The sequence below is a fragment of the Parasteatoda tepidariorum genome, chromosome 1 (genome assembly GCF_043381705.1).
Source record: "Parasteatoda tepidariorum isolate YZ-2023 chromosome 1, CAS_Ptep_4.0, whole genome shotgun sequence".
Taxonomy (NCBI): Eukaryota; Metazoa; Arthropoda; class Arachnida; order Araneae; family Theridiidae; genus Parasteatoda; species Parasteatoda tepidariorum.
In genome coordinates this window covers 97943330-97968715 of record NC_092204.1, presented here as the reverse complement: position 1 = coordinate 97968715, position 25386 = coordinate 97943330, and the positions used below count along the sequence as shown (strand labels likewise).

Here is a 25386-nt window from a genome sequence, read left to right as displayed (position 1 = left end):
TAAATTCAGTGTTTTAATTCAAAATAATCAAGATTAAATCTAATCAGATGAGTGTGATTTAGGTGAATATGGATCCCTCAAATCCGAAAGTGCATAAAGGATTTTTCTTTTTTTATAGTTTTTATCTGATCTCTTATAATTTTTTTTAATGTGATATAAATTCTAGCATTATTTGATTATATTAATGTTTGTGTATAATATTGTAGATTTTTTTTCCACCATGAGCTTAATTCAGTAATAGCTTCATCTATATTTTGTATAATTTAATTTGTATGGTTATTAAGTTTTTTATTATGGAACTTTGTCTTGCCATTTTAAAATTCATTCTATATTTTAATTTAAACTTATCAAATTTCAATTCTTTTTGAGGATTTATCTACCAGTGGAATTCTTCTATCTCAAGTTGCATAGAAACTGTAGCATGCAAACCAAAAGCAGTTAGTTTAACAGTTTCATTAAATAATAGCTGATGCTCAATTTATCTCAAAAAGTTGAAAACATTAAATGTTATAAGTTTAAACAAATGAGATTTATAGTGAGACTTTCAGGAGAACTCCTCCAGACATTGGTCTCGCATCGTGGGGAGTACCATGGTTATGAGGAAAAGTAACTTTGAATAGAGGTATGGGGTGAATAGTTTTGTCTTGATCTTGACATAGGTCAGCGTGAGTAGACCAATCAACAACTTCTTTCTTCCATAGAACTCCCATTACTCTTGTTACCAAAGCAGCAGACAGCCCAGACTTTTAGTCTAGAAGAGCTTTCCTCAAAGCCGCACAATACTTTGTTTCTGTTTGATTAATTTCTGTTGAATAAAAAGTATCTAAAAAATTTGCTTGAAACGCTCTTGTATACTGGTAAAAAAAATTTAATAGCCCCTGTATTTTTACAATGCCATGACATATTTTATATCATCTTTTTTACTGGTGTTGGAACATTTGATCTGTAGCAGATCTGCAACTATGAGTGTTCAATTCTGTAGCCTTGTAATTTTTTTACCCTACCCAGAAGACAACGAATTCTTGTATTAATATTAGGATAAACTTTTCTTTGTGGATTCCTTTTTGAGTGAACCAACCAACATTTATGTTACATGAAGAGAAATATCTACCACAGTTAGGCCATGACTCGGCCACAGTTAAGTCATTGACATACAGAGGGACTCGATGCTCTCTACAACTAGGGATATTTTATATCAAGACTGTGGTCTGTAAGAGTTCGGAGCAGTATTTAAATCAACAAGCGAACTTTAGGTGTTGAACCAGTGTCACCTCATTTCCAAAATGATTTTCTGGCATTGCTTGCTAGTACAAGATAGCCACAGTTGTCTTTATGAATTACAAAAATATAGAGTGTCTAAAAGTTATTTCTAATCTACAAGTGGTATTTTCAGGAGGATGAACTTGACGACATTACTGATGATGCTGATCGCTTGAAAAGAATTCCACGCACATTGCTAGGACAGGAAGATGCCGGTAAAGAAGAACGAGAGCGTGTGGAAAAGCTATGCTTGGCAAGACTTGAATTTGCTCAGAAAGAACGACAGAATGCTCAGCATTTTGTCAATGTACTTCAGTCTTTTCTTCCAGAACTTCTTGCTATACGTAGCTCCATTGAAGCAGATCAGGCTCTCCAAGAATTCGCTTCAAAATACTGTGAAGGTATTTTTTTTAAAAATATGACATAGTTTTTAAATATGAATGTTTAATGTCAATGAAAATTGTTAATTAATTCACCTTGTATGTGATTTCGTCTCCTATTCATGATAAGAAAATTTTAAGAATCTTAACTAAATATTTTTTGCTTATTAGCATGATCTTGTCTAGTTAAAATTTTAACTATATTTTAATTATATCCTGAAGAGGTCAATAGTTCAGTATTTAGAGCAAAATTATGGTATACTTTGTCTAAAGTAGGAACTCCCTATGCCATTGGTTTGGACCTGTGGCTGTGATAATGGTAACGAGGTATATCTATTTCAAGTAGAGGTGTAGGGACATTGTTTAGAAAAGGTTTTGGCTCAGTTCGGCTAGAGAAATATTAGGTCTATTATGTTAGCCCTAGAGTGAAGTGAAGTTACCCTCCTGAAATGTGCTATTCTTGTTTCCATAGCAGCAGCCGGCCTCAGACTTGTTGGCGGGGGGGGGAGTCCTTACTGTAGACAAGCTATAGTCACTGTTAAAGTGGCAACTAAACATAACAAATGGCAATTAAAGAATTATCTGCCAGTTGCATCCGGGTCACCACATTTTTTGTCGAAAATGTGCTCCTTTTAGATGTTATTATTTTTAAAAAATAATTATGTTATAGTTTTTTGGTCAAAAATGCAGCTTTAATTTGATTTTATTATCTTTTTAACAATTATGTAATAATTTTATAATATTCTGACAGTTACTTTTCAAACTTGTTTCTTAAAATTTCTCTTCATTTTAGAAATGAATCTCTCGTATTCTTTTTTATTATTTTTTTTGAGAAATGCTTATAACGAAATATCTAACGTTATTAATATCAATCGGGTTATTAATCATTTAAAATGTTCAATTTTTTAAAAAGTCTCTATATATTTTTAAAAAATGGCTCCTGTTAAGAATGCTACAATTTGCCTTAGTCCATTAGTAAAATTTCCTAATTTTGCCTGATAGTACAGCAATCACTGACAATCAAATTCCATGAACAATATACTAAACGCTAAAAAAACTTTTTTTGTGACAACCTCTCTTTAAGAAAACAAGGTATTTTAAAATTTTTAGTATTTGAAATTTGATTTGTTCTATAATTTTATTTAATTTAGTTCATATGTAATTAAATTTAAAAATTTAAACTTAACTCTTATTTTCTACCATTTAGAAATCCTATCATTCTCCAAAAAAAATGCAAAAATTTCAAACAAAGCTTTACTAAAATAAGCATTTTGGTTACTAATCAATAATATATTTGTATGAATTAAAGCAAAATTATTGTGTATAATTTTACTTGGGTGTTGACAACAAATATTGGATAATTTCTCAAGTGCAATTTGCAATTATCAGACTTTTTTTTATCCACATTAAATTTCTCTCTTGTTGAATCTTATGTTTCATAAAATTATTTTGTTTATTAATGACAATAAATGTGGTATAATATGTGTCTTGCATTATTACAATATATATTTTTGAATTATTTAGATTTGTGGCAATCACAACAAATAATGAAAAAGGAACAGGAAACTATCCCCTCTCATGTTACTATTCTAAATGCAGATGGTATCTACTTGGCTCTGTATTCTGCTCTTTTATTAAATCTAAAATTGGTGCGAAATAATTATTACAAAGAAATGGCTGGTGAAGCTCCTTTGACTGAGGTGATTTGATTTATTTTTCATTTTAAGATTTTTACTGTAGATATTTTTTCATGTTACTATATTTTTATATACTATATTTTTGCGTATTCCAGTTAAGGCACCCTGAGGTGAAATAAAGTATACCTAGTGAAGTTTAGAGACACTGTTTTAAAAGCTGCTTTCAAAATTTTATGAAAGCTATGCAAAATGATAATAACTATAATTGCAATCATTAAGAAATATCACTTTCTCTTTAAATATTTGCTTTAAATATTTATTAACATCATTTCTTATTTTGAGTGAGAGATTGATTTCTCTAACCTTAATTTTTTCTCATTTCAAGTATAAATTTGCATTTATGTATCTTACTTATTTATTCAATAAGGAACTTCAGGATATATTTCTAGGAATTTTATTACTGTTTAAAGAGTAGTTATATAGTCATTTTAGTCAGTCAAGAGTAGTTATACAGAAAGAAATTTCTGGTTTAATTGAACATGCGTACAGTGCGCCAAAAAATAATTACCACCCTGAATAACTTTTGATCTAATGATAGGATTATCACATTCTAGGACTCAATCTTAATGGTTTGGGGGTGACATCACCACAATTATGTTAATTAATTAGTGGAGACAATATTTTAAGTTATGAAGTCAGACACAAAAGCATACTTTCTCTGAATAAACATACCTTTTTTCAACGGACTTTGATTTCTGACCCCCAAAATATAAGAGGTAGCCGCAATCTGGGAAACATGGTCCTCATTGTTTGGTCAAGAGTGCGATCCAAATTTTGGATCTCAAAAACTTTTTTTTAAGCAAATAAAAAAAATTGTGATTGTAAAATTCGTTTATACAAACATAATTCCATGCAAAGAATAAATTTTAGTTTACATTTATTATTTTTTATTATTTTTATAATAATAGAAAAAAATTTGAATTGTAAGATATACAGTTTTTTACATCATTTTAAAGTATGTAATTTTATTATTTTAAAATTATTGCAAAATGCAAAATTTGAATAATTCCTGAGAAATTAAATATTAAATATACAACTTTTTTTAAATCTAATCTCTCAAAAACTATTTAACCAATTTTGCTCAATTTTTGTATTTTTCCATGCAAAATTACATACTTTAAAATGATGTAAACATTTGTCTACCTTTCAATTCAAAGTTTTTCAGACTAATATTAAATAATATTATTAAAAAAAATTATCTTTGGATGAACAAATTTTGAAATTGTGTGCAAAATGTTTTGAATTCACTTAAAAAGTTCACAAGATATAGGGAAACACGCAAAAATATAATTAATATTCTGAGGTCCAAGCTTTCAATCTCCGTCCCGATCAAATAATATTTAAAAATTGCAGCTACAAAATCCGAGGGAAAAAAAAGGTGTGTGTTTTTCAGAGAAGGTATAATTTTGTGTCTGATTTTGTAACTTAAAATATCGTCTGCATTAATTAATTAGTGCATTTAAAGTCACCTCCTCGAACCATTAAGACTGAGTTCTAAAACCTGAAGATCTGATCAATAGATCAAAAGTTATTCAGGGTCGTCCGTTTTTTTTCTTTTTGGCGCACTGTTCAACTTAAATTCTCATATAATGTTAAGCAAAATTTCAAAATTACAAAAAAATATTATGTTTTTTAAAAAATATCTATAAAAAACTGTCTACTAGTTTTGAATTTAAATTAATTCTTAAAATTTTAGACTTCATACTTAAAAAATAACTTTTCTGTGCACTTCAGAATTTACTCGTTCTTTTCTTTAAATTGTTTAATGATGAAAGTTCTTCAATGTAGAAAGAGACTCTGATAAACCGAATTTCCATTAAAATGTCTTTTTAAATTTTGATCCTTCAGAATCCATCATTTTGTGGTAGAAAAATTCATGTGGAAGGAGAGTTTTTTAACATTTCATATGTTTTAAAGTTATAATGTTTACATTAAATGATTTTTGTCTTCCCAGATATTTTTAAATTAAGTTCTTTTAAGTCAGCTTGTTTTACAAAATTTTGTCAGTAATAACTTTTTTATAGTCATAGAATATTTCTATTATAAACATAATTTAAACCTATTATAAACATATTATAAAAAAATTGCAGAAAGTGGCTATGAAAGGAAAAAGGCATATCTATATAGGTCACTGATTCACTGAGTTCAAGCAAAAAGTGGCTGCTAAGTTATCAGATTCTACCGGCCTCTGGCTACTAACTCAAAATTTAATTTCCATCTAATTATTTTCTTTTCAATTTTAAAATTTCGATTATCCAGATAATTTTTTGTGTCCAGATTTAAACTTTTTGTTTATGTTTAATATGTGATCTTGGCTTAAACAGTATGGGGAAAAAAGTGGAAATATTCAGGGTAATTGATTTTGACTTTTGCTTTAATGATCAAGTTTTTATGTACTGTAAAGAGATCTTTTAAGTTTCCAACAAACATGGGAGCAAACACAATCTGGCAAATATAGTATTGAACAGCTTATTTCAGTGAGCTGTTCAAGGTTTGAAACAATGTTAATATAATGATAATAAATATCTGTGGATGAAAAGCTCAGAAGCTGTTTAAGGGATCAAAATTTTTACTTATAATTAAGGCCCGGATTTTGATGACATTTGCATTTTTTGCATTTGTGGGCATTTTTTGTCTTTTAGAGCATTTTTTTAGATTTATAGGGCATTTTTCTTTAAATTTTGGGGCGTATTTTGCATTTTAATGCATTTTTTAAAGTTTTCGGTTAATTTTTTCCAATTTTTATTATTTTTTATCAATTTTCATTATTACACTGGCTTCCAAACAATGAAGAAAATCTATAGGATATTAACAGGTGAAGCAAAATCTTTTCAAATTGAAGAAGAATTGTCAGTAAGTGAGACCGTCTTTTTCAAGTACAAACCTATAACATCAGTAGACATTGAAAGAAGCTTCTGCAGGAATGAAAATTTGCTTTCAGACAAGAGACGCTCGTTTACATTTCAAATTATCAAAAAAAAATTAATAATCCAATGTAATTCTGATATTTAGTAATATTATAAGATGGGAGTTGTTATATCCCTCAAAGTTTCTCTACAAAAGAAAAATATTTTGGTGTCAATATATTTTCCTTTTTTTGTTATTTTAGGATATAAAGCATATTTTTCAAACTTTAATGAACGTAAAACAAGTATTGCATTGCTTTATATCTTTTAAATGACTCGTAATAATTTTAAAGAGCAAAACATTTTTTAATTCAATATTTTTATTTTATTTAAGGCATTTTTTGTGCAATTTGTGCATTTTTAAGGGCATTAGTTGAGATTTTTTAGGTCATCAAAATCCGGGCTCTACTTATAATTAATAAAACTTGTTATTTAAAAACCAATTCCGCCTGAAAAAATTTGTGATTTCCTATCTTTTTTTATTAACTTAATAGTGATTAGAATTTTAAGCTATGCAATTTTTAATGGCAATATTTAAAATTGACAAAATGGATCCAATAATTTCTGAGAAACTACAGATGGAAGCTTGTATTGAAATTTCTAAAGAATTTTTTTATTTATTAACTTTTGTTAAGAACGTTTTTGCCCGATTCTACTTCGTACAAAAATAAATAAAAGTGGTATATTATGAAACAATTAGAGCATTCATTAGCTATTTATCCATTGTCAGATAATATAGGTTTATTTATTTATTTTTTCCTTTTTAGTATCAAATTTCCAATGAAGTTAGTCATTTTTATCTATTTTATATCTTATATAATTGTGTTTTATGTGTAATAGATGTGTAATACTGAAAGTTCATAAGAATTGTATTATAATGAATAGGTTACTTTATATTTTCTTTTTTTATCAAATCCAAATAAAAGTAATAAGTATGCTTTAGGCTATGCTTACTAAGTACTTATATTAAGTTACGTTAGATTGGTAAATGTTTTGGCTCCACAATTTTTGAAAGTTCATGGGGAAAAGGATCGCTAAAGGAGAGAAAGGATGAAAAATTCTTATGTCCGACCTACTTTTAAATGTATGTCGAAATGCATGTTAATTATTGCAATTAAATTTAAGATTTTTACTCGGTATTTATATATTTTTCAGAATATAACTTATTTTTTTTAATTAATATGGTTTTAAAAATTTCAGCAACAGTTCATTGAAGAAGTTCATGGAAGTGGTGTATTGGTTTATTTATCAGCAACGTGGTTAGCTGAACTATTCCAACAAGTCTTAGCCTGTAATCTTCTGGAGAAAGCTGGTTACAATCCTGCATCTGTTGAAAATTCTGCTCTTATCAATTTACTATCTGGTATATCTACCTGTCAACTTTTCAATCATTCTTTTAAAAAGATTTTAAAAATATATTTAAATATTGTATATGTTTGCATATTCTTTCTATCTATACAGTTTTACTTACATGTCACATGGCCTGAATAATAATTATTAATGTTTTCTATAAATATTTTATAATTGATATTATATTTTGTTTGCTGCCCGGAATGTGTAGGAATCAGGGAGCCAACTAGCCTTGCACCAGAAAGGTTCTGGGTTCGAATCCAGGGAAAGGCATTGATGTTCTTTCATTCTGTGTTCTAACTGTCCTTACTGTGGGAGCAACGTTGGCCCACGTAATATGGTGCCACTGAAAGAGTGGCCAACAAATCTGGCCAGTAAGTGCCTGAATTGACAAAATGTTAACACAGGTGGGCATTGGAAATAAAATAAAAAATAATATTTGGTTTTCTTTTTAAGGGTACTTAAAATTTTGGGTGTGGATTTGAGGATTGTAGTTTTAAGCTTAGTGCAGTTAGTGAAATTATGAGTTTGAGAAATTATTTCATGCCTAATTTCTCACACACGTTATTTTTATATTTAATTTGTTAAATTGTCACTATTTACATGGATGTGGTTGTTAAAGAAATGAGAAGAAAAACCTCATAAATTATAATCTTAACAAGGGAGCGATTCTAACTGTTCATTGAGTTTTGACATTGTATCGTTGAAAACATTTGTAAAAATTGTTTTTAAGTGTTAGGAATGTTAGTAATTTTTCCATTTTTTAAAAGCTGTATTTGTGAACCAGGGATTGTGGTATTATTTCTTCCTTTTGATATATATGTGTATTTAGTCATTATGATTCTAAAAACATGATTTTTTTGCTGCATCTTTTTATATTTAGGTTATTTTACTTCTTGCTATACATTACTATTGCTTCTTTTCTGTTCAAATTTATAATTTTATCATGCTTGCATTTATTATGTTCAGCTTTTTTTATTATTTATCTTGAAAGTTTTTTTTTATTAGTACGTCTGTATTTCAATTTTATTTATTTTGTATTTCATTTTGCTTTATTCCTTTAGTTCATTTGCTTTGCTTTTATTATTGTTTTTCTTTCTCTTGCTTTGTTATTAGGTTTGCTCTTTGGTAGTGATGATTGGTGGATTAAAAATATTTCAGATATAGATGGGCTTGGTGATTCCTTGCCTGGTACTCAGCAGTTGGCTGACTATAGGCGTCTTGAAAAGGCTGTTGTCAATAACCAAATTTCTCCAAATATTGAAGCAGGTAGATACTTGATTTTTTTAAAATATCCTTACAGAGATTGTTTTAAGTAATATTCAAAACTTTTACTCAGCATATATTTTTTATTAATTTTCTGTTTTCAGGGAAAAAATTCAGTCGTCGAATTTTGACTTGCTGTTGGGAAACTATCTTAGAAGTTTTGTCCGTGCTATTAAATGGTACCAATTCGTGTGGTATCTCTAGTACACTAGGCTTTCTTCTTGGTACTGAGGGTGCCAAAGAAGAGCATCGAAGAACAAAGGATGCTATTGCAGATAGTTTAGATGGACTACAAAGAGCTGCTAAACTTTGTAACAATCTGGGTAAGTGTTTCTTAGCTAAATGGTACAGCGAAAACTCACTCGTAACTAATACGAACTGTTTCCTATTGTAGTGTAAAAAACTTGTTTTATACCAAGTTCTGTTTCTAATTGATTGATATTGATAAGTCAAGTTATTTTTTTACACAATAGAAGGTAAAGCTGTGCTTGTTAGTTCTATTATGATACAGTGCTTCAGGATTTATTTAAACCATTTTTCAATGTGACTAATAAACTTATGCATTTCTACGTTTTTGGCACTGTATGGTTTTAAAGGTAGAATGGGGTCTATAATTTTACAAAGATTCTTTAAGTTAAATTTTTTTAAAAAGTAACTTCATTTCGGAATATATTAAATGTCAGATTACTGGTATTTGGACTGTGACTTTGGAAATATTATCAATTTATAGCACCCGCTGCTACAGATGGTCACTATTGAAAATGACAGTAATTTTGGAGATTATTAGTTTGAATAATTACGTAATGGCATAAACAGTTTTTTAATTTTTCCCAATTTCAGTAACAATTCTAGTGTTTTTCAACAAAAAGTTATGTTAACTATGAATATATGTTTTGTTCATATTTTTCTTTAATCCATTTATTGATCCATATTTTTCAGGACTGCAATCTTGCTGCAATTCTGTATTCTCTCAGTTGGCCACAGCATCTTGTCCTCTTTCTGAAGATATGCTTTTTCCTCAATTATCTTCAAAATTTGAGGGTCGCCAGTTCAAGAAGACTCTGTTGCCGGGTCGTTCTAAGACTTTGCGTCTGCATTCATCCCAGATATTGAGCATGGATGTTCTTCTAAGTAAAGGTTTAGAGCTTGGAAGTCATAGTCCAGACTGCTGGAAATATGTTTTTCAGTATGAATATTTACTTTTTATTTATTTTATTCTTTTGGATGCTTTTTATTTGTTGATATGAAGATGCTTTTTATTGCTTTTTATTTGCTGAATCATTTATTCACATATAACACATTTTTTTATTATGCTTTATATCTTATCATGAGCTATTTTTGAAACTCGGAGCAAATCGTAATCTTAACTGTTTATTTTTTGAAATAGAAGTATAAAAATCTATATCACTGTTTTTAATTTTTATTCCTATAGTCGCAATTCTAGATTTTGTTTGTATATGATTGCTTTTTAAATGTGAATAAAATTCTTATTTATTTATTATTTTTTTTAATGTGTTATTCTTTTGGAGTCTGTTTTCATAATTTCTTTCATAAATTAATATTTTTGTAAAAATTTCATAGTTAATAAACGTACTTTGAAACTGAAAATTTTAACACACTTTTCTCTTTTTTCTTCTTCCTACAAGCAAGTGAACTATGACGGTTATAAATTCTAAATATTTGATTCTTTTTTTTTTCATAATGACTTATTTCACTTATTATTTTATAATATAGGATATAATTTTTCATTTTTAAATAAAATATAAAGTGAAATTTTTTAAGAAGCAGGGGTCATTTTTGCCAAAAGTTAGGTCAGTGGACTGACCCTTCGCAACAATTTTTATTTTTGAACAGACACTTTATAAAAATTTTCTTTTTAAAAATTGAGTTTATGGTGTTTTTAATTCATACTTTTAAGTAATAATTCCTGACTTTAATATTGAAACTCTTGAAAACACCCTTTTTGTGATTTTTTTTCATTTATAGATACCTTATTTTCACGTATTTCAAAAAACAGAATCCTGACAGAAAAAACACCATCCTATAGTGATTTTGAATTGAGAATATTTTTTCACATGAACAGAGCCTTTCACAAAAGGTTTGGACTGACTACTGTTTTTTTAGGGGGGTGGGGAATTTTTTGCGAAAATTGGACTTTTCTTATAAAATTATGGGTAGCTTTTTCATAAAATGAAACCTTTTAAAAAGGAAGTTTGGAATAAGTTGAGAGATTGTTAGCAGACTTACTTCCTTTTCTTTCTATTACTTTTCTTATGAGTTTTTATTGCCCTAGGTATATTTGCATTATCAGTAAAACATTTGACCTCTATATTGGTTGAAACATTTTTAAATATTTTCAATTGCATTTTAATTGAATTCTATCATCATATTCTTCTATTCACCATGATATTATTTATCGATTTATTCTGTCATTCACCTTTTATTCTTATAATTTCTTTTTTAGGTGCTGTTTGTTTGTTCTTCAGTTAGAAAATACTTATTTCAGTGGTCATGGCAGTGTCCAGTCATCCGTAACACGATCGGTTTTAAATACTGCTCAAGATACACAATTACTGAACATGCCAAGGTTTGTGAGCGCCAGTTTAGCTGTTAAGCATTCTTTACTTTGCTGAATAAGAAATGCTTTTATTACTCTTTAATAAGTTTGTGAAATAATTTATTAAAACCGTATGATTTATTAGAAATATAATTTTTTTTAAACTAATATTTAAAACCAACTACTATTTAAAAAATTTGCATTACCTAGTTAGTTTTAATTAGATTACTATATATTCCAAAGTGTAAATCAATAAAAGTGTATAAGTAGACTATCCATTTTTTGGCTTGTAAATTTTTTCTTTATTGGCTGAATAAATTGACATTAGAATTCAAACTTGTTGAATAAAAAAGTTTTTATCAACTATGAAACTCCAGTTATTCGGAGGTATTCAAAAAATTATTTTTTGATAATACTTTAAATAAATAACTCAAAGGTGTATTAATACCATCTTTTACTATAAAATACGATATAAACCTTTATGAGGATGATGCAAGGGGATGAGATGAGATGATGGAGTCTAGTACCGATGCAGATTACGAGTTCTATACTCACAGAGTGTATAGAATAACGCAAAAAGTTTTTTATTTCTAATACATAAAAGTTTTGATTACATTATAATTTCATTATTTTTCTTATTCATATGCTATTGATCAGTGTTTGTATTCATCTGTATTTATACATTTCTTAAACTCTACGTCATTTGCTTTAAAAATATTAATAAATAAATTTCACTCAAGTGTACTGCAGTGGTGTATAAGTGGACCTCCAGCTTTTATTGTGATTAATGGGGGGTGGGGATGATATATGTTTAAGTTATATATATAGTTAAAAATATAGAGAAAACAAAGAAAACATGGAAAATATTAAAGATTTATGAAAAGAAAATAAAATAAAATATTTTTAAANATTCCTTCATTATACCTGGAAATAAAATAGTCTTAAAATCGCCAGTAACACTATCCAATTGTTGAGATTAGAGTTAAATAATTCTAAGATCTATTACAATTATTTATTATAAAAATTTCACATTTTCGACAAACTGAAATTTTTCCATCCTCATATAATGATATTTATTTTACATAGAAAATCTAATACTTGGCATTACAAGTAAAGGAATCAAAATTTTCTGATGAAAAATTTCGTAGTGTTGATGAAATATGGTATTGATTTTCATTGAAATATACCTGGAAAAGTCAAGGAATTCTTTTTCTGAAATTGAGTGCGAACCCTGAGTATATGTTTAAGTTATATATATAGTTAAAAATATAGAGAAAACAAACAAAACATGGAAAATATTGAAGATTTATGAAAAGAGAAGAATAAAAAGTAATAAAATGAAATATTTTTAAAAACATTTGAAAATTTTTTTATTTAAAAAAAGATTATTATTAAAAAGCCAGAAAAGAAAATAATGAAAAGATATTATCTCTTTGTTAGCTCACACGATTGTACCTGTAAAAAGGAGTGCTTTATATATATTTAATTAATATTATAAGTTATGAAAATATTGTTCAAATGCTTTTAATATGTGTAATAAATATGTTTATAATTCTAGTTGTGACTACAATTCACCTTCTATGCCTGGTTCCACTTCGCGTAAACTAGATATATCTGAAATTATTAAAGAAAATAGTAGTTTTTCCCATACTTCAGATGTATTGAAAGATCACAAGTTGCTTGAAGCAATAGAAGCACTTTCTCAACAAGTAGACAGGTAGGTAGCCTAACTATGAAACCTATGTTTGAAATGGCGGCATTCGATGAACGGGTGCTTTTGTGCAATCTACTACATATCAGAATTATGTACTTTGTCTAATCATTGTGTAATCCAACTAGGCATTCTATACAATGACTAAATGCTCTTAAAATGAAACATGAAAATTATTTTTTACTTTGCCTAGTCAATGTGCATAATAGGTTTTTCTTTAGTCATTCTAAAGAATGAGGCCTCATTCGAAGAAAGTAATTCTAAAGAATGCAATGTGTGAATTAGTAATCGTTTCATACTTTGCCAGTTTGTCAATAATCATTCTTTAGAATGTCTGAGCTATGTGTGAATTATGAATCATTTTATACTTTGCCTGTTGATTCAAGGTATTCTCTACCATGATGTGGCATAATGTAGAATACTGGATTTCCTGTTGTGTTGATAGGTATTTTATAAAATGCCTACATGATGCTTAAAATATTAATAATTTCATACTTTAGGGGAGGATTTTAGGTATTCTATACTATGCATTACATAGAATGCCCTGTTTTGTACATTGACTCTTAACATATCATACATAATAAAGGTATACGCTTGTTTTTTTACACCATTGAATCTCCTATTTTTTATGAAAAAGGAATGCAATACCAATGTTTTGATAGTCTGTGAACAGAGTTGAAACACAGATTACTGAGAAATATAGATTGAATATAGATTTACAAAATTATTCAAATTGAAAGCAGCATCATTGAGAGAAAAATTGATCAATGAACGGAAGGACGAAGCAAATGTTTTTAAATTATTTAACAAATTAAAAGTTATTTTTCATCCGGAATATAAATATAAAACTCTAGTTATAAAATTCAATGTATTTTGCTATTTTGGAATTTAAAAAAAAATCTTGATGTTTGCAAATTTTTGTTGATTGCTTGTAAGCCTATAGTTATAAAAATTTTTGTTTCAAAATTGATTTACTGTTTGCCAATTTGTTGCTTAGATTTTTTTTTCCTTTGTGATTTGTGACGGAATTTAGTTAAAAGTCATAAAACAAAAATTAATATTATTAACAAGCAGTAATCCTACAGAAACTTTTAATAACGTGTATGTTTTAAAATATTAATATAAAAGTGTAGTTTTAAACTAATGTAGCTACACATCACGGTGTTGGGAATGCAAAACTTTAAAGGTTATAGATAAATCTAAATATTTCAAAAAGTAAACATATAGTTAGCTCCTTTCATTGTAAACTATGCTTGATATTTTTCAGAAGATATGAAATCCATGCCACATATTTATAAAATAATAAGTTGGGGAGTATGTATTGAGGCAAAAGGAATGTTTGGTAGGTCAAGGCTGAAGTACCATCATGGCTGAATGTCAATTTTCTCACTATTTATCTATGTAATGATAGCTATATCTGAATATATTTTTGTTAATCATAGTCGCATTACCTTAGATTTGTAGAGCAAGCAGACAAAGAAAGTTTGAGCCCCTGGCTAAAAAGCTCTCTGCTCTCCCATTAAATAACATGAATTATCTGGTGTTTTAAAGCAGGAATACCGGTACCTAAAAGTTCAGAAATAGCCAAAACTAACACTCAGAAGATTTAAAATCATTATAATTAATATTTATTTCATCAGTTTTGTAATATTTATTTTAATCAAAAGACATAATAAATTTCTCTGTAGTTTTTATTTTCAGGGCTTTATTATGAGTGTAATGTATTTAAAAAGAGGCATTTATGTTTTGCTGGTTTGCAGTTTATCTATAAAAAAAATGGTTGTTAGTACATTGTATTCGTATAATTAATATTTTGTTCCGCATTTAAATATTATATTGAGGTTTTATTATTTTTCAAGTGCATTCTATTGTTTAGTTGTATCAAAAAATCACAAAAAGCAATCTATGCAAAATGTAAACCAATGTTCCAATTTATTTAAATTAAACTAAATTTATTTAATAAGATAGCTATTGAAACTTTTTCTACATTTGTTTACCTCTTAGCATTTATTGTTCTTTATTTCCTGCAGGTTGTTTGAAGAAGCTGCTAGTCGGTTAAATCTCTCTGCATTAATCAGTTTTCTAGTGGAGTTATGTGCAGCAAGTCAGATACAGCTGTTTACTCAAAGTCATGCAAGGGTGTCTTGTTCTGGAGGGCATGGTAGTAACTTACTTTTGTATCACTTGGGAGACGTGATGCTGCGATCTGCGAGAGGGGGGAGACCTTTAGTACATGTCATGAAGGCTTGGAGTGTTGTAGCTCCCCATTTTGTAGAAGTATGAAATGTTTTGTTCATTGCACAGTTTGTAACTTGATATAACAAATTCATTCAAACAAAAACTTTATTTGTTCAATCTGAGTATTAATAATATCAGGGTTCAAAATGAAATAAATTCTTAACTAATTTCATGGAACAGCTTTTCTGTAACTACAATAAAATGTACATAACTAGAAATTATCATTAAGTTTTGCAAAAAGGATAAAAATGTTTTATTTAAATTTTTGAAATAAATGCGATTTTTGGGATTTTTAATTATCTATGAAATAGAGCCTTCATTATAATGAGGGAAAAATAAAACTTGTTATACTTCAAAGCTCAGTAAATGAAGGTGGGTTAAATAATGGACCAACTGCACTTTTACACCATTCATTGCAATTGTTCTTCAATTGCTTTAAAGATATTGTTTTGTTTAAGTTGTACAAATCCTGCTTAATTGATTTATATTTAATATAGTTTTTATAGTGTTGATTGTTAATTTTTTGAACAATATAATAATTATTAATTGCTGTATAAAATATTCTATTGAATGGTAGTTAAAAAAAATATCTTAAAGAGATAAAGCATTAAGATTTAGATGAAGCTTCTAGCAAGAAATTAAATGGATGAGAGAAGAATGAATGAAGAGAAGAATGAATGAAGAGAAACCTTCTAGACTCAAAAAGTGAAAATGCGATGCAAATATTAGGAGCATTTATTTATTATCATAATTTTTTCTAATTTTTTGAAATAATTCATTAAATCAAAGTTTTTTATTCATGAAATTGGGGAAAATAAGGGATCACATTTTTAGTTTATTAGAAAGGGTGCTTTTCTTCTGAAAGATGACAATAGACAGTCAATACAGATTATAATTAAAATTATACTTTCTATTCTTTCGATTCATGGTTCGTACGCACCGGGAGTTGTCAGGGAAAATGTGAATTGAATAAAATGTTAGGGAACTTAACTTCTTATCAAACTACTGTTTTTTTAAAAAAGAAAATCGTAACATATTGCATTTTTATTGCTTTTTTTTGTTTGTTTTTTCTCTTCTATTCTTAAAAACGTTCATCAGCTTATTAAATTTCAATTAAATACAGATTATTTGTATAATATTTTTATTTATCTAGTTTTTTTAATTATCTTTTTAGGATTACTTGTTGAAAAGTTATTCTTTTAAATTAATGGTTAATAAGTTCTACTTTTAATTTTTGTTTTCTTGCAGCTTTGCTTCAAATTTTAGGATAATTCATCTATCTTATAGCTAAAGATTATAAATATTATGTTTTTATCCTTGATTTACTTATATATTCTTTTATTAATTTTTGCTTGTCTGTTGATAAAAAGCATTAATTTTTAGTTATTTATTCTACTTTACTTAATAAGTATGGATTAGTTTTTATTAGATATGGATTGTTTATGTATTTGTTGGTTTCTTTTTAGGATGGTTTAATAATTGTTGTTAAAAATATGTTTTTTCAATTATTATCTTTTCAAACTAGTATTGCAATCTTATTGGTGTTTATCTTTCCCATAATTAATTTTTAATCGATGCTAATATATTGGATTTTAATTGTTTATTGCATTTTTGTTTTAAAAAATGTTCTTATGTTGATTTAACTTCACAGATTATGTATATATTTTTTTTCAACCACTTCGTACGAATATATATATTTTTTAAAATATGGCCCAGTAAATTATCTTAGTCTTATTTTCCCTTTCAATCACATTTATAGTTCTGACAATTTATTATATTTGATCAGAATTGACATTATTTAAATCTTTTGATTTTTAAAAAAAATAAAAATAAGTTATAAATGCTTTCTTAGAGTTGCAGTTTTGTTTATACTTTTAATTTACCTTTTTTTAAATATAAATTTTTTTGATTTTTCAAAAAAATTCTGGAATTTTTTGTAAATCTACCTGGAAAACCTGGTCATGTTAGGGAAAAAATTTCTTTATTTTAAGTATCAACCCTGATCAATTTTCAAACCTCTTTTATCCTCAATCTGAAATGAAATTTAATTTACAAAGCTAAATGTGTTTGTTTTCAGGCTTCTTGCCACAAAGAGAGCTTAATATCCAAAAAAGGTGTTTCTACAATTCATGATATTGTTAGCGCATTGTTGTCTTCAAACTCGGAGCTTCCTCATTTCCATTTCAACGAAGCACTTTTTAAGCCTTTTGAAAATCTTTTGTGCCTAGAATTATGCGATATTGATGTTCAAGAGCAAGTAAGTTCAGTTTCATATAGAAGTTTTTTTTTAGATATTATTAAGCAGATTTGATTTGGCTGTATGAAAAGTAGAACTTGAAATTAATATTGCCTGGTGTGTAAAAATTGAGGCATATATTTTTGTTTTCACAGGGTCGACCAAGGCATGTTATTAGTATTTAATTAGAGGTACTCTAAAATACGAAACATGCTTCCTGAAATTTGAAAATGAAATTTAAATATTAGCTTGCTCCTTTTATTCTCTAATGATACTATTTTTGTTTTAAAAAAAAGTTTTCCTCTATCACACTGTGCATAAAAAATAAATAAAAGAAATTAAAGGAAAAATGAGAGTGATATCCTTTTAATAACTTCAACTTAAAACCTGCTTCAAATCTTTTATGATATTCTCAACAATATCAGAACTCATAATTTTTTCACTTCTATGTAAAGATTATTTAAAATTTTTTCCTACTAATAAATCCTATTTCTGTTTGCTGTTTTGTTTTCTTTGTGATAAGCAAGGGTATGGATTTCTTTAAATTAATTATTCATTCATATAGGCTTTTTCATTTAGCTTTTATTCATATATGTAGGCATTTTTTTTATATATACAACCCTCTAATGCTGTATATTTCTGAATATAAGCCGAGAATTTTTAGAAAATTTTTGAAAGCTTAATTTGCAAAGGAGGGGATCGGCTTATAATCGTATTCATTAACCTTGAAAAATTCCAGGAAGGCATTACAAGCATAAATACTCTGAAAGGTTTCCATTTTGGTTTCTAGTTCAGCTGGTAGTGCGTGCAAGCTTTGTGGGCACTGGACTACTAGCAGCAGAAAATGAAAACAACAATAAAAAAGTACCACATGAAATTTAGATAGCTATTGCCATAATGCTTTACTTTGGCTTTCTACCAAGTTGAACTGTTGCAGAGATTAATTTCTAATGGTGAAAAGCATGGAGAGCTGATTGAACCAGTGGATAAAAACCAGTTGGGCTGATGATGTAGCATTAATCTGCACTGCTCATCTGAAATGCTTGCAGGGAAGAGAGGGGTTTACAAAAGTGGAAATGTTTACTCTTTGGCTTTTACACAGATGGGCTAATATTTATAAATATATGGCAAGTAAAAAAAATAAGGAAAGGTAATAAGGAAAGGTAAATGAATGCTTTGTCTCACCTCTTCCCAAAACTGTTGAAAAAATAGACGAAGTGGAAATAAAGACTAAAACTTAACATAAATTATCTGTTATTTCTTGAAAATAATTGGTTTTATCTATTTTTAACGTATGAAGAAACTTTTACTGGGAAACAAAACTCAGATATACCATTAATTATTCAGATAACAAAAGAAATGTGATCAGTAGCAGTGCAACAATAACTTTACCTGTAATTTCTTTATAATATATATATTTTTTTTGAGACTGAGAAAACGTACATATTACTTTTAATTTCGAGCCCCGATTAGATTTAATTATATTATTTTCAAAGATATATAAACAATCTATCTCTATACAATACACTATATTCTCTTCTATAAAAAATCTATCATCTAAAGATGTATAAACAATCTATGTATCTTGAGAAAGTTACTAGAACAGTGAGTGTAAATATTTTATTTGTGGCACTGTATATCTTGTATGACTAATAATTTTTTAAAGATATTGGAACATAAGTTTGAAATAAAAATATTAATCCTCAGAATTTAAATCAGCAATATTGGTTTATCTTAATTTGGTAATTTAACCTGCATTTCTGCTTCTCCTCAGGCAATAAAATGAATAAAATAATTTTTGTTCTATTTAAATTATTTAATATTAATGCAATCTGCATTTCTGCTTTCTACAAAAAAATTTATGAAATTAAAGTCTGCAAAACAGTTATTTAAATCCTAAATTCATATTTATAAAACTAATTTCGGTTCTAGATTGTGAGTTCAATTTGTGAATTTGTAGAAGGTTGCACAACAGAAATCCGCTCAGGCTGGCGACCTCTGTTCGGAGCTTTAAGGACTGTTCAGATACCAAGTGCCGTGTCCAATCGAAGTGATTCCAGCTTTGAACGAGATCGAAACGATCACTTGCGAGTTGTTTTAGATGTCTTTGAGGCTTTTTTGGCTACGGACAATGTATTTGTGTTTGCTTATGCTGCTGTGGATTGCCTTTTGTGTCTTTTGAAACATGTTCGTGGTCCAGGTTAGTAATACATTCTATTATTTAAATAGTTGTGAGATGAGTGCTGGCTTAAAAAAATTTTAATTGTTAAATTTTTGTGGATAAATTTCCATTTTCTAAATTAATGATACTCATCATTTTGGAGTTTAAACCAAAATGTGAATTTGCTAGCACTATACAATGTGAAGAATTTTGACTGAATTAATTTAGTTTAATTTATATAGATCAGTGCCTTTTGACTCTGTTGGTTTTTCTAATAAATTATTTTACCTCTAAAAATTGTGCAGTCATGTTGCAAAAGTACTTTTTTTAGTGTCTATTTGTATCAAATTTTTATCTGTTTGCAAGATTGTTTCTATATTTGAACAAATCTATTAAGAAATCATGTAAGTTGGATGATTGCACACCCTGCCATGAGTTTTTTTTGTCATTGTATCTTTTTTTTTACTCTATAATAATATTTGCTTCTTAGACTAAAGTTAACCCGCTGGCAAGTTTGACATTTTAGTTTTTAGTCTTTTACGATGTTCACATTCCCCTCCCCCCTATATTTGCAACAGAATTGGTTACACATATTTTCCAAATATCCTACACAAGAGCCGACTCAGGGGGTAGATCGTTTGCATCCAATGAGATCAAGGGGGTTCAAATACTAAAGATGACTGATCGATACAAAATTCCGCACCCGACTCGCATCCACCACAGTGATAAGGTAAAATATCCTCAGGATCATGGGTTAGAGTCCCCTTGTGATCAGGCTAACGGTAAGAGGTTTTCATTCTTTTCCTCCCCATTTAACTCAAATGCAGGTTAGTTCCATGAAAAAGTCCTCCACAAAGGCAAAATTTCTCCCAATACTTGATCCAGGAGTTCCCTTATCTTCTGTATTGGGTTCAAAATTTCAAGGCTGCGGAGTTAAACAGTGGTCATCGTAAACGGAAAATTGGGTCGGCTATTCAACAACTGTTATAAAATATCCTGCGCAAACAGTTCAGGCAAAAAACTAGGATATGAAGGGTCATTTTTCTATCAGCTAGATAGGTGGGTATTTGGGTGCATAAAAATCAGTGTTTTTTTTCTTCTGTGTGATAAATGATATGTTGGTTGTGAAGTTTCTTATGTGCACCACCATTTGGGTTGATATGATAAAAAAAATAACGATATACTTCATTCAGAACTATCAGTAGGTTTATGTTTAGATTTTTCGTCTAACTTGAATTATTTTATTAATTGCTTTTTATTTTATATTTGAAATTTATAATCTTGTACATTATTGTAAATCTAACAATAATTAATGTGTTTTGCTTTATAATATTCCACTAGTCTCTTATTGTGATATTTAACTAAAAATGATTGTAAAATTGTAGTCTGTTTTCTTTGATGTTGAAAAAACTGTCATTTACAAATTTCATAAATACTAAACACTTTTTAAATTTTGAAGCTGTTGAATTGGATTCATCGAATTCAGAAGTTATGGCTGATTATTCCAATGAACCAAGTGTTCCTCTCGACATGTGTTTAGCTGCTCTGAAATACTTAGAAAAATGTTCTGACATCCTATCATCCATGTATCAAATACCTACTTGTCCAGTTTTCAATTCTGCACACAGGTACGAAATGAAAACGAAATGAGGTCTTTATAGTTTAAAATTTTTGAATAAAATACATTCCTTTTGCATTCAATATGTATTTTTACTTTATTTCTACTTTTGAATTAGTTTAATACAGGAGGGCAATTTTTTTTACCTGGTATACTCAAAAGAGCAATAAAATAATTCAGTATTTTAACATGGATTGGTAAGTTTCATAGTTTGGACTGTTGGGACAATTTTTACTTCGACAAAACTGTGGCTCTTTACAATTTATTGACCAGCTTCTTTTTGATAATTCGCATAGTCTCTATAATGAAAACTGTTTTGAAACCAAACTTATTAAAATATAAATAAAATATATATTAATTTTAATACAAATCTTAACTTAGCTATTTAAATAACAAAATAGTGAGACCAAATCGTTTAATTGTGTGCAAGTAGCAAAAGCATACAAGTGAATATGAAATAAATAAAAGAGGAAATCCTTCTGCTTTGTTTTTTCCTATAAATAGGTAAACAAGTCTTTATTGTATTTTGTGGACTAGCAGTTGAGAGACTCTTCTTTTGAGTCAAAAAAAAATTATTAGATTTTTTTTTCTTCTTTTTTTTGTATTATCCCAAGTCAATAAAAATCAAATCTGTATTGTAAAAAATTTTTTTAAAATTTTTTGTCTAGGATTCATTTGTATTCTGAACCTAGTCTTGTCGATCCAATAATTCCTGATATGGATGTTATTTATTTTGAAGAGCCAGATTCAATATCGAATAGTTCTACAAGAAGTGATTACGAACATAGATATGAAGATATGGGGGATTTAAAAACAGTAAGAATGCCTTTATATAAAAATAAGTTGAATTACTGAAATTTTTTATTTTTATGTGATATAAAGTACATGTTTTAGAGATAATTTCAATCATGTCATTAATAATGTATAGTTAAATTAAGTATAGTACCTATTAATTTTCCTCAAGCTTCAATAAAAATTTTATTATTGCTTGCTTAATTTTTTTGTTCAAGTCTTTTATTTTATTAGTTTATTATAGTGCTGATTTGCTTTTATTTCAAACTGTCTCTTTCGAATCTTTTTTAATCAATTTCTTTTAAATTGTTTAAAACTGTTTTAAGCAATGGTAAAAGATAGTTTGTGTCAAAAGAGATAATAAATCCTTTATTAGACAATTAATTGCAATTTTTAACTTATTATTGAATTTCTTGAAAAAAGTCATTGTCATTTTTAAGTCATTTAAGTAATCATAAGTGTCAGTCACATAAGTGTCATTTTTACGACTGTGCATTAAACATTTGCCTTTTTTGTAATTAAGTCGGTTACTGCTATATACTTTCTCAATTTTAATTAAACCTGTTTAAACCTGAAGTATATTATTAATAAATCCTGTTCACAGCTTAATGACATTCCTGGAATTAATGATGTACCAGTCTCTCTGGCAAGTTTGGACAAATACCTCCCAAGGAAAAAGTAANGTCCTAAACAGTATCAGTCAGCAACAATGGAAACTCTTTTCAAAATGCTGCACAATTTAAAAGATGTACCTGGTATGTGTAAAATCATATTTTCAGTTCTTTTTTTTCTCCTAAGGGTCATTGTATACTTAATTTTATTTTTCTTAGTTTTTCAAACGTGTTTTCTTCTAAAACTCCAGAAAGTGAAGACAAGCCTTTTTTTTAACGTTTTTTTTGCTACCTTTATTTGTTGTTAAGTGGTTGGAATTATCTTAGATCTAATAGACTCTATGTAATAATGACATATATTATTGACTACAGATTTTAACATTATTTAAACAAATCTTTAATTGTTTATTAGTTAAATATAAATACAGAAAAGTTATGGGAATGTATGTTGTCATATGAATTAGGGCAATATAAATTATTGATGATACAGTAATTAAAAATTATTTTCTAGCAAAATTTTTAGTATTTAAGGAAAAATGGAGTTAAAAACTTAGTTTTTCACTAAGATATACTTCGAACTTATTAGAGCATATTGAATTATAAACCAAAATATAATGGTTTTGAAAAAAATCTTAATATCCAACATTTGAAGACTGTTGAATATTTTGGTTTTATATAGAAACCTTAAATTGGCATAAGAGCTAAGGTTATTTTTAGAGTAAGTTGATAACACTAAGTTTAAAATTTATGACACATTACTCTCTATATTTAACATCAAAAAGGGAATTTTTTATATTAGCTTTAATTTATTATTTAATGTATATAAATTTTAAATTATAGATAATATCTGTGGAATAATTGCTTTTTTTTTAGTTTTACTTAATGAAAAATTTAGTTTTATTTAAATAATTAACTTACATTACAAGGATTATTAATATTTTCCATAATATATATATTTTCTGTATTGCATAATATTTTCTAATAATTAATATTTCTTATTGACAGACGTGTCTTTCTTTTTTAATTTTAAGGTCCTGAGTTTGGAATTTTTTGCATTAATCACCTTTTGCTGCCTATGCTTCAACAATGGCTGAGGAGAACTACCAGACTTTATAAAGGATGGGAAAATTTTGCTACAAATTTTAAACAGTGTTGCGGGTTAGCAACAGATCTTATAGTGGATTATATTCAGATTATTATAGGTATTAATAGAATGCATTATTTATAATTTTCATCATTTAGATTCTGAAAATAAACTGTATTTCTGTATTAGTTTTTAAGTTTAAAGTCTATTGTGAGTTGTACTATTCCACAATATTGTAAAAATTCAAAAAAAAGAAAATTATGATTGCACTTTAATTAATTTATTTATTTTGTATCTAATGTACAGAAAATTCTGACTGCCATGTAGTTTTAAACGGAAACTCTTATGGCATGTTATAATTGCAATAAATGCTTAACATAAAAATCCTAGTAGCTATTTAGAAAAATTTGATTGGCTTTTATGATCTAAAAATTATAAAACCAACGTTCATTTCCACAATTACCATTATTTGATCCATGATAGATCAGAAAAAGTCTTCCACAAAGGCAAATTTCTCTCAATGCTTGATCCTGGAGTTGCCTTGTCTTATGGACTGGGTTCAAAATTGCAAGGCTGCACAGTTGAACATTAGTATTTGTAAACCAAAAAAGTTTGGTCTGTGGCTGTTCGACGATGGTTATAAAATGAAATAAAAATTACCAGTATTTATTGTGTAGTAATGAATCTTTAGTGACCTAACTCCAGAGCTATTCAAAATTATTTTGCTAACAATAGCTCACTATTTTTTTTAAAAATATTTTATTAGCATAAACATAAATTAGTGACAAAACATTATATTTTACATAAACATTACAATATTAGAAAATAAAACAAGTAACAGGACAGTTACATACTCCGGTGAGACATGCTATTCTTTTGAGCATTAAAGATTCGAATTCACTTGAAGTTTTTCAAAGTTTGTAACAGAGATCATTAAAAGATACTATGTTTTCAAAATATGTGTCATTTGCAACAATAACATGTATATCTGTTTATAAAATTGACATATGCCTATGCAAGTATTTTATTTTCAAATGATTTGGTGTACTGAAGAAAACATCGTCTTATATATTTTTCCTATCGTCAGTCCCATCTGCTGATGAACTTTTTTACTAATTTTGAAACTTTTTGAGAATAAATTGCTGATTTTCTTAGCAGAGTGTAGCAAGCCTACATTTATATCTTCTTTTTTTTCTTCTTCTTTTTCTTTAAACGAGCGTCAGATAACTTCTGAGAAAAAATCACATAACACAATTTTTTGTAAGGTGTAGAATTATATGAATCAAAATTTCAGCATTTCTTTTGTTGTTGCATATTTATTATTTGTTTTATTTTAATTATATATATTAATTAAGATATTTTTTTAATTTAGAATCATCTGCAACGAGAGTTAGAGAAACTGGAACCCTACTGATGTTTAATCAGTTATTTCTTGTATTAACAGAATGTGTTGCACAACAATCAGAAATTATCTCACGCCTTGGCTGCTCTTGTTTAAGGTACTAAGATATGAGGATAT

General features: G+C 27.8%; 1 protein-coding gene across 1 annotated transcript in view; it reads left to right on the top strand.

Moving 5' to 3' along the window:
• Nucleotides 1-25367, top strand: part of LOC107454787 (brefeldin A-inhibited guanine nucleotide-exchange protein 3) — a 46906-nt gene extending 21539 nt beyond the window's left edge. The window contains exons 14-29 of the mRNA XM_071184302.1: nucleotides 1394-1661; nucleotides 3165-3340; nucleotides 7444-7606; nucleotides 8710-8862; nucleotides 8964-9182; nucleotides 9799-10045; nucleotides 11324-11446; nucleotides 12975-13133; nucleotides 15158-15404; nucleotides 17443-17622; nucleotides 19534-19801; nucleotides 21222-21390; nucleotides 22049-22196; nucleotides 22777-22927; nucleotides 23815-23985; nucleotides 25240-25367. Of these exons, the coding sequence (XP_071040403.1) occupies nucleotides 1394-1661; nucleotides 3165-3340; nucleotides 7444-7606; nucleotides 8710-8862; nucleotides 8964-9182; nucleotides 9799-10045; nucleotides 11324-11446; nucleotides 12975-13133; nucleotides 15158-15404; nucleotides 17443-17622; nucleotides 19534-19801; nucleotides 21222-21390; nucleotides 22049-22196; nucleotides 22777-22854 (2598 nt within the window). The 3' untranslated portion in view covers nucleotides 22855-22927; nucleotides 23815-23985; nucleotides 25240-25367. The remainder of the gene's footprint in view (nucleotides 1-1393; nucleotides 1662-3164; nucleotides 3341-7443; nucleotides 7607-8709; nucleotides 8863-8963; nucleotides 9183-9798; nucleotides 10046-11323; nucleotides 11447-12974; nucleotides 13134-15157; nucleotides 15405-17442; nucleotides 17623-19533; nucleotides 19802-21221; nucleotides 21391-22048; nucleotides 22197-22776; nucleotides 22928-23814; nucleotides 23986-25239) is intronic.
• Nucleotides 25368-25386: the final 19 nt, after the last annotated feature.